This window comes from Pelmatolapia mariae, linkage group LG6 (assembly GCF_036321145.2).
Source record: "Pelmatolapia mariae isolate MD_Pm_ZW linkage group LG6, Pm_UMD_F_2, whole genome shotgun sequence".
NCBI classification, from domain to species: Eukaryota; Metazoa; Chordata; class Actinopteri; order Cichliformes; family Cichlidae; genus Pelmatolapia; species Pelmatolapia mariae.
The window spans coordinates 17,648,130-17,657,410 of NC_086232.1; the positions used below are offsets into that span (position 1 = coordinate 17,648,130).

At 41.3% G+C, this 9,281-nt stretch overlaps 1 protein-coding gene across 3 annotated transcripts in view; it reads right to left on the bottom strand.

Annotated features, from left to right (window-relative positions):
- LOC134629078 (annexin A5-like) overlaps positions 1–5,948 on the bottom strand; it is a 9,553-nt gene extending 3,605 nt beyond the window's left edge. Inside the window, exons 1-5 of one of the 3 annotated variants that reach the window (XM_063476046.1) lie at positions 5,826–5,948; positions 5,051–5,103; positions 1,980–2,064; positions 1,557–1,651; positions 126–239 (exon numbers count right to left, since the gene is read on the bottom strand). In XM_063476046.1, coding sequence (XP_063332116.1) covers positions 126–239; positions 1,557–1,651; positions 1,980–2,064; positions 5,051–5,053 — 297 coding nt within the window. In that variant the 5' untranslated portion in view covers positions 5,054–5,103; positions 5,826–5,948. Of the gene's footprint in view, positions 1–125; positions 240–1,556; positions 1,652–1,979; positions 2,074–5,050; positions 5,104–5,746; positions 5,793–5,825 lie in introns of those variants that run through there. The other 2 variants (XM_063476047.1, XM_063476045.1) reach the window with 2 other exon arrangements.
- Positions 5,949–9,281: the final 3,333 nt, after the last annotated feature.

Below are 9,281 nucleotides of genomic sequence, written 5' to 3' on the forward strand. Positions count from 1 at the left end.
AAGTGGGAAATGTCACAGATGCCGCCTGAGTTTCCAGCTGCTATTGGTGCTAAAATTTCTGTCTGTACATGAAGATCAGGGCGTGAGACTTCTGATCGGTTTATATCTGTCACTGGCCCACGTACCTTGATTGCATTGCGAAGTGATGTCACATCATAAGTAATGGGTGGAGTCATCAGAGCCACAATCAGCGTCTCAAATTTCCCGCCCAGCTCTCCTTTCAGGTCCTCTATCAGGTCCTGACGTGGAGATACACAATATGCACTTTAACGAGGTGTGGATCACCATAAACCCAGAGTGTGAAGTGAAGCAGTTGTGTGGCCTAAAAACTTTACTAGGGTAACTTTCTAGTATTGTCAAATACTTTGAAGCCTCATTGTACTTAACCAAAAAACAAATTAAAAAAATTGCAAAATATACTTAGATTCAGATTAGGGCTCGAACAGCTAGCCTGGCTCTGTTCAAAGGTTCAGTAAACCTTTGTGTTAACGTCAAGCTAATGTTAAACCAAATGACGCTTGTTGTTTCAGCTTTTACGTCAAGCTGTGCCAACATGACAGTAGCTAGCAGCAGCTTCATTTATTGCACATTAAAGTATTGTTTTGCAGTCTGAATGCACTGTCAGCTAACTGTATAACCTGTATGGTGAATAGAGGTGTAGATGTGAACCTTTTTTGCAAAACTCCCTCAGTATTAAAATTCGCTGTAACTCTAATCTTCACTAATTCATTGACTGTTTGTTCGATGTTTTTGGCAGCGTGGGTCCAGGTGTAAACACGTCAGCTATATCATCATCACCTTTACAGTTAATATGGCAGATTTGTTAAACTAGTTCATGCCCCAAATTTAGTATTTCTGGTCTATTGTTAGGCAAAACGATGACATCACACATGCATTTTGAAAACTGTCTTTGTCGTGAAGCTAAAATTACACTTTTATAACACATTGCAGGTGTAAACAATACAAATGGGTCATTTTTAGCCTGTTGGTAGATGGTTGCTAAGCAACACAATGACATCATAACATCTGATATAGATAAGAGCCTTAAGCGCAGATGCACCAGGTTTTGTTGCTCCTGATCGTGTAGGAGGAAATCACAGGCAGGCAGAGATGTTGTGTATTTTAGTAAGACCACTGACTAAAGAACAAGAGCAACATTAGAGGGATAAATAAATATTTACATACACAGAGCTGTGATTTATTAACATGAAGGTATTAGCGATTTAAGATAATCATATTTCAACAATAAAAATATAGGAAAATTTGGGGGTTTTTTGTAGTTTGTAACTTTTTTTTACTACTGGTGCACTGTGGATGACCGATTTCAGTTCTGTTTAGTATCATCCAAACCTCTGTAATAGAGAATTACAGAGATTTGGAATTATAGATAAAGTGCCAAGACTACAGAATGAGTCTGAGTGAGATTGGAGTGGCTTAATGCGGGGCAGTGTGCCTTTGGCCCACAGCTTTGCTCGGCTGTAACAGTGGGACAGTTAAACTGAAGGTGTGACAGATGTGCTCGAGCGAGGTAACAGCTGTCCAAGAGGTGTTCAGACCTTGCCATACAGAGTTTTGTAGCTGGCCTTGATCTCCTGCCTCTGGGCGTTGCTGCGAGCCGTGACCAGCTGCAAGATGGCATCCTCGTCGGTCCCTACAGTGACAACAAACACGGTTCATGAGCAAAGCTCTTCATGTCACAGGATATGCTGCATGCAGCACAAATTACATAACAATGGTCCTTCGCTGTCTAGGTGGATTCATGTTTACATCTATTCAACCCACATAATTACAGCCTGCAGTCTAGGTCAGCAGATGTGTTTGCTCACAGTGACTCATCTCAAGTTACTCTGCTCACGTGGTTGTGAGTCACTGCTGTCTGTGCAACGCTCCACCCAGACAGCAGGGATTTCTACACTGAAAAGAAATTCCCCGAAACAAGCTCTCCCAACTGCATGTATGAATAAACATGATCAACTTACCCAGGCCTTTCATGGCCTTGTGCAGGACCTCTGCGTCCGCACTGGCGTTGAAATTTGCGCTGGGTTTTACGGTTCCTCTGTTGGCCTGCAACATGGAAGATGTACACAGAGAAAGTTGGACTTTGCACTTTTGTCCAAAGCCAAAGCATTTTTGACTAACATTCTTCTTTCTGTTGCACCAGATTACCTCTCCACAGAGACACTCAACTTCTGCACCTTTATATGTGTAAATGCACACAACTTTGGTACACATTGCTAGTACTGCCTTCATTGAGTTTAGTTTAGTTTCAACAAGGTGGTGGAAACACTCTTTAGAGATTTAGATCTATATTCACAGACAGCATCACACGGCTGCTGCACGTTTGTCCGTTTCACATCTATCTTGCTCTACTGGTTTGACATCTCGTGACTGCAGAGCCCATTTGAATACAGTGAACTCGTGTTAAGGGAACTGGTTTGAGAAGATATGAGCTCTGTGACATGGTGTGCTATCCTGCTGAATACGTTCCCCATATCCTCACACCACCACCTCCAATCTGAACTGTTGAGACAAGCCAGGATGGACCATGCTTTCATGTTGTTGAAGCCAAATTCTGACCCTAGCAGTTTCTGAAATACTCAGACCAGCCCATCTAAAACAAACAGCCATGTCACATTCAAATTCACTTTAAATCACCTTTCCTCCACATTCTGATGCTCAATTTGAACTTCAGCAGGTCATCTTGACCTAAGGGATCCTACATGCACTGATATGATTGGCTGATATTTGCTTTAACAAGCAGCTGTAGCTAATAAACTGGTTGGTGAGTGTATAGATGATAAAGTACGAAATCCTCCATGAAAACTGCAATAACACATGCAGAGTATTTCTCTGTAGAGTGGTAGCTATGGTAATTACATTACACATATTGTTATTGTCAGTTGTAAATATTTTGTTTATATTCAAGGTTATCATTCTCAATATAGGGCGGTGTATTTAACACCAAGTACTGCTGATATTATATGGGCACATTCTTAACATGTACAGTATCATCAAGGACGTTCGGTCTTTGCAAAAATTCAAATCACTGGATTTAAGCCCACAAATATTCATTTCTCTGTGCGATACAACAGAATAATGTCAGATGTGTATACTTTGTTAGGCACATAGTTTTGTATTAATCTGAGTACAAATCAGGAGTAGGTGTACAAAACTATGTAGATCAGATTCTTCTCAGCCAACAGACTGTATCAATCTTTAGTCTCATGTTTGCAGATATGTAAAACACTGTCCCTCAGTGCTTTTTATTTAATTTTTCTCATAAAAGACACCCCCTCCCCCTTTAATGATGCAGTAAATTAACCTAATGACTTACAGCTTGACTTTAACATTGATTTTTAGTAAAACAGACCATTTCTGTAACAACAATGCACTGATTCCAGACACTCCCTCGCTCATAAAAATCAGAGGAAAGTTTAGAGAGGAAAACTACTGGAATGCTTCTGGAATTCTGACCCTCAAAATCAGGAATTTTAAAAAGTCAGAGGTCTAGAACACAAAAGTCGCTGTTAACAACCAGGATTTTGTCTGTTTCTGCAGGAAGGAATGTCAAAATGACTCGCATCCAATCATCCAATCAAGCAAAAACTGACCCAACGTGGCTCCTCGGACAAACAGCTGAACAAGGAGGTATTTAGACCACAACAACATAACACAATGCACGTCCCTCACACTGGAATGTTAGGGGTTGGAGTCTGTAGCGAGTGATGCACTGATTCCCCCGAGCGGGTCCAGGCATGACCTGAGGGCGGGGGGATGTATGTAAACACCACAGGGCATCACTGGGTTGGAGTCTGTAGCGAGTGATGCACTGATTCCCTCGAGCGGGTCCAGGCATGACCTGAGGGCGGGGGGATGTATGTAAACACCACAGGGCATCACAGCTGGCGTCTCTCCTTAAAAGCACATCTTATTACTTACCATCCTACTTCATTGGCTGCTGTTGCCATGGAGACTGTACACAATCCACCTAGCAAAGCTTTTGCAAAAGGATGTCCTCCATTATGTACCATTTTATTGTTACCTGTGCAAATGCTGTCAACAGAGTTGAGCTCCGGTGATCATGACTACAGCTCTAGCCTCATACCAAATCCCGCATAAAGATGCAATGCATCATTATTATTCCATCTTTAATTCAAAAGCTCACTAAATGAAACATCATTTTATTTTCTTAGCGCAAACAGGATTATACAGTGGATCTGTTGTGGGATCCACATTATGTGCTGTAGTTAAGTATTTACAGAAGCAGCACTGTGTGCAAATGTGTGAGTCAATATAAACTCCACGCTAGTCAAGAAAGCAAACAGGTGTGTTGGGAGAATAGTAGAGGTCTGTTGTTGACAGGGATAATATTACATATATCAGATCTGAATGCACACGTAGTAGAAATACTTGTCTAAGAAAGACCTATTCAAATGTTTTGTTAGCACTTCATAGTAAACACGCTCTCAGACTAAATTGTCAGGAAACGAACATCAGCACAGCTGATGACATTAAAAAAAAAACTTTTTTAGTAACTAAACCCTGCTGAAAAGTAAGAAATTCCCCTTTAAGAGGGGGAGGCTGGCTTTAAACTCCAGACCAGATGTGGAAGTGTGTGCATTACACACAGAAAGAGGGGGAGAGGTGGAAAAACGCAGAGGAGACCCACCCGAATGGAGCAGAGCCCACATGAGTCATACACCAAACTTCCCCAAATGAGATTTCTCTCCAGCCTCACGATCATGCGCGCACACCCAAAACGCATATAAAAACGGATCTAACTTTTACTGTTTCACGATGTTTAAGGTTCAATACAAACTGTAAAAGCGTCAAAGGTTAACCTGCTGTCTCCCGACAACAACAACGCTCACCGAGAACCTTATATAAAGTTTCATAAAGTGGGCGTTGTCTCGGACTTTACCGGCTAAAAGCCAGTGAGTCAAACATTTGCATAAATAACGGTTTTATTCCTCGAGACTTCTGCAAAATCTGATTAATCAGCAAGCGTTTTATATTCAGTTGAGAAATGAGCGGAGTGGAAAGGACTCACCATTTTGACAGTCTTTTAAGTTTGTTTTTCCAACGAAAGGAAAAAGTGCAGATCTGTTGGAGAGAAACAAATGTTATCAGGCAAGGAGACGAAACAAACTCTTTATTTCCGGTAAACTTTCTACTGTAATTAACTCATCCCTAATCATCTCCGCTAGGGTTTCCTGCTCTGCTGTACGGTATATACAGCAGCTGCTATCTAGACTACAAGTCTTTTATCATCAGGTGGAGACGGGGTCCGGCTGTGCCCCTGATGTGCCAAGGTAGATAGTATCCCCGACAGAAGGCGTCGGGAGCACAAGCTGGGGTCTCCAAATCACGGACAAACAGTATCCCATGGTCTTAAACTTTAGTTCACAAACACTTCTTATAATGAATAACTACTCCTGTAATTTTGGAGATGTTAGCTCTTTATTCAGTAAAGTTACTGGAGGATACAAATAGTTATCAGGCAAAAAGTCCTCAGTTTGTTGAAATAATCCCGTCCACGCGAGAACAATAATATAAATATATATTTTTTCTGTTGTAACCCTCAAACTGAACGGTAATGTAACGACACTCATTTTTCACAGAACTAAAACATCACTACTTCCAATGTCTAGTTGGCTGTAATGGAGGCGGAGTAAATTGGATCTGCTCTCCGTTCGCAGCGAATGCTCCGGACGCAGGGGAAACAGATTTTGTCCGGGACACCTACCTTGGCACAACCTGGTGGATGCAACGGAACTTTCTATAGGTCTCCTATAAGTGAGAGTGAACACCCGTGAGGAACTTACAGATGAGCCGCAGCTGTGAAATGGAGCTCAGAGGACGGACGCAGAGACCCGCAGAGAGCGAAGTGAGGAGGAGAAGAAGACAGAAGAAGCTCACTTGGAAAAACTATGCGCGTGAGTGACTGAGCCACACCCCAGTGCTCAGGGCACCGGGGCTGCCTTGCCCCTGAGCACTCTGGGAAATGTCGTTCTCTTACGTGGTTGAGCTGCTAACAGGGAAATGAGGACAAGGGTCTTTCTCGCGTCTTTATTTCATGCTGGGTGTTTTATAATGGTTTATAAGAGGAGGTGCGATATTTTGCATCTAACATGCTCCTTCTGGAGTACTTGGAGAAGCGGAGCAAGTTGAAAATACAATATTGACATTACATATTATAAAGTTTCTGTGTAAGCAAACAGATGCTTAGTTGTTGGTTTAGCCTGAAGGCGTGGTTCCCTCCACCTCCTTCTTATTTCGTGTCCATTACATCCTGGTGGAAATTATAACTGTGAACGTGGCAAGGGGATGTTTCACAAAAATGATCTGCAGCACTACACAGTGTTTACAAGTTACAGCTTCTAGTCCATTTCCGTGATAATGCTTCGGTCACGTGTTTATTTTCATGACTTGATGTGAGAAGATACGGTGGGCGAAATGATTATTTCATCTTCTGCTGAATTTGTAAGTTTGCGGATTTGCAAAAAAAAAAAAAAAAACAACTTTTTATGGTAGTTTAATTTTAACAGAGAGACAGAACAAAAGGTGCCAGAGATAATTTATCGCTACTGTTTGATGATGCAACCTAAAAAACACGGGTGAACTTTAACAGAAGGGCAGGTATTCATGTCAGGGGAGACTGACAGAAACATAGCTGTCACTGTGAAAAAATGTGATCAATAAAGAATGTCACCACTGAAACACATATATGGATTTGATTTGTATCGTTAGGATCATGAATGCTGTTCATTTAGTAGCCTTCTGCTTTGGCATGTTGGGAATCTTCATGCCATGTCAATAATTTACCAAGTAAACTGAGAGGGCGTGATCGATTCAAACAAAGAAGCTATACACACACAGACAGAGGTGTGTGTTTGCCTGTTAAAAAAACACGAGTTATGTGGGTTAGATTTATGCAGATTTTGACACCACCGCACACGACTGAAAGCTTTTATTATAAACACAATTTTTGAGAAATAAAGAGTTGATTTTTCACATTTAAATGGGTAAAAAGAAATACTGAACTTCCAACATCACACTTGTATATGAACTGCATGTGGGACCATGGCTTTTTCTGAGACGTCATGATTGATGCTGCCGGTATGTCCAGGTGTTACAGGAATAAAAACTTTCCCCTTCAGCATGACTCTGACAAATTGCCACTACTTACAAATATCACACACACCGTTCTGCATCGTGAAGGTCTAACATCCCAATTTTCTTAGCGTTAACATAGTCGGTACAAAGAAGTTTTTAACTGTAGGACGACTTTAAGCATCAGTTTATCAGAAAAAGTTCTGAGAGCTTCACCCATTCACATATGCTTACGACTCTGGCTATTGGAAGCTCTGAAATGCTCCATCCATCCATCAGCTTATTCAATTTAGGGTCATGGGGGCAGCTGGAGCCTATCCCAGCTGTGACAGGGAGAAAGGTGGGCTAACACAGACAGACATTTACAGCTAAATTGGCCAATTTATAATCACAAACTGTGGGAAAACCCACAGAGCACCCAGAGAATGTCCACTGGGATACTGGGAGAACATGCAAATTCCACACAGAAAGGCCCCAGCCAGCTGGAGGAGTCTTCTTTCATTTCTAACCAGTGCACCAGCGTGGCTGTCTTCATAACGCAAACTCTCAACTTCATCTAAAAATCTTGTTTGTTTTTTTTTGCATTTTTCTGGATTCTTCGCACTTCTGCACTCATCCAGCACATATCAAGCTGAGGTCTAGAAGTAATCATACATTTATGAACACTATGAGCAGAATCGCTCCTAGAATGACAGACATGACATTTAATAAAACTGTAATCAGACTGACATGCATCCACGTGTGGATGCAAACATACTACGAATACAACATGCATCAATAAACATACTATTTTGAATTACTATTTAAAGACACCTAATATATTTTAAATATTATACCACAATTCATAAATTGATCACATTAATTAAAAACAAGAAAAACAGGCCGCTTTTGGAAGCAGGTGTACATCACACCGCGTTTGTCACTTTCTGCCTCTGAAGCGTTGTAACTCTCTGAGTAAGAACCAGAGTAACAGAGCCAACAGCATGCTGAGCGAGGCAAAGATAGAACAGTACACCACCGTGCTCCATCCCCAACCTGCTCGTAAAGGAGGCACACCATTCATCTCAGCAAGTACGCACCAGGATGGACAGACTGCTGTCTGAAACTGTTGCCTCTTAGAGTTATGGTGATGTACAGTAACAGTGTTAGGGTCTTATTCTGTTGTCTACAGGTAATTATTTGGTTTTTCTTGTCTTCTGGAAGATGCGACCATCCTGTGGGGCCCAGACACTAGGTGCTAAAAAAATAATAGCTTCAGTCAAATTTCTTCAAGATCAAATGGAAGAAGATGGAAGTTCCAAGAATGAAGGTCTTAACCTAAACCTCCAGTGTGTGATCAGAGGAATATTCCACAAATATGAGGAGCATCCAAATGTATCCGATTTCTCTTTTCACTTCTTCTTCCTTCTGTCCTTTTTTACTGGATTTTCTATATACTCTTGCTTTCCCCTTTTAAACCCACAGGTAAATATGCCATCGTCACAGGCAGGCGGACAAATGGATGCAGACATATAGAATATATCACCAGCTACCCATTTCAGTCTGACCTGTGAGCCCACCCACATGAAATCTCCGCCCTTCCCTCAGGTGACTTCCATCATCACATCTGATTAAAACATACTTTTAAAATCCATTCTGCCTGAATAAAACATATATTTTGTAGGTTCAGTACAATGTACACTCATTTACTGCAACACTTTATTAGGTACACATTCCAAAGATCAGACCCCCTTTTGACTCCACAACTGCCTTATTTTTTTACTGCATAGATTCAAACATGGTACTGAAAACATTCCTCAGAAATTTTGCTCCATGTTGACATGATAGCACTACACAGTTACTGCAGATTTTCAGCTGTGTATTCATGATTTAAATCACCACATCCAGCAACAATCAGTCCAATTGCGATCTGATGATTGCGGAGACCATTTATTACATAAACTCACTGTTCATGTTATAGAAACTAATTTTAGATGAATTGAGCTTTTTGAATGGCACATTATCCTGTTATAGGCAGCCATCAGAGGATGGGTACACTGTGAACACAAAGGGATGGACATAGTCAGCAACAGTACTCAGGCTGTGGTATTTAAACAATGCTCAGCTGGCACTAAGGGCACAAACTGTGCCAATAACATTTTCCCCTCCACACACTCTTGCACCACCAC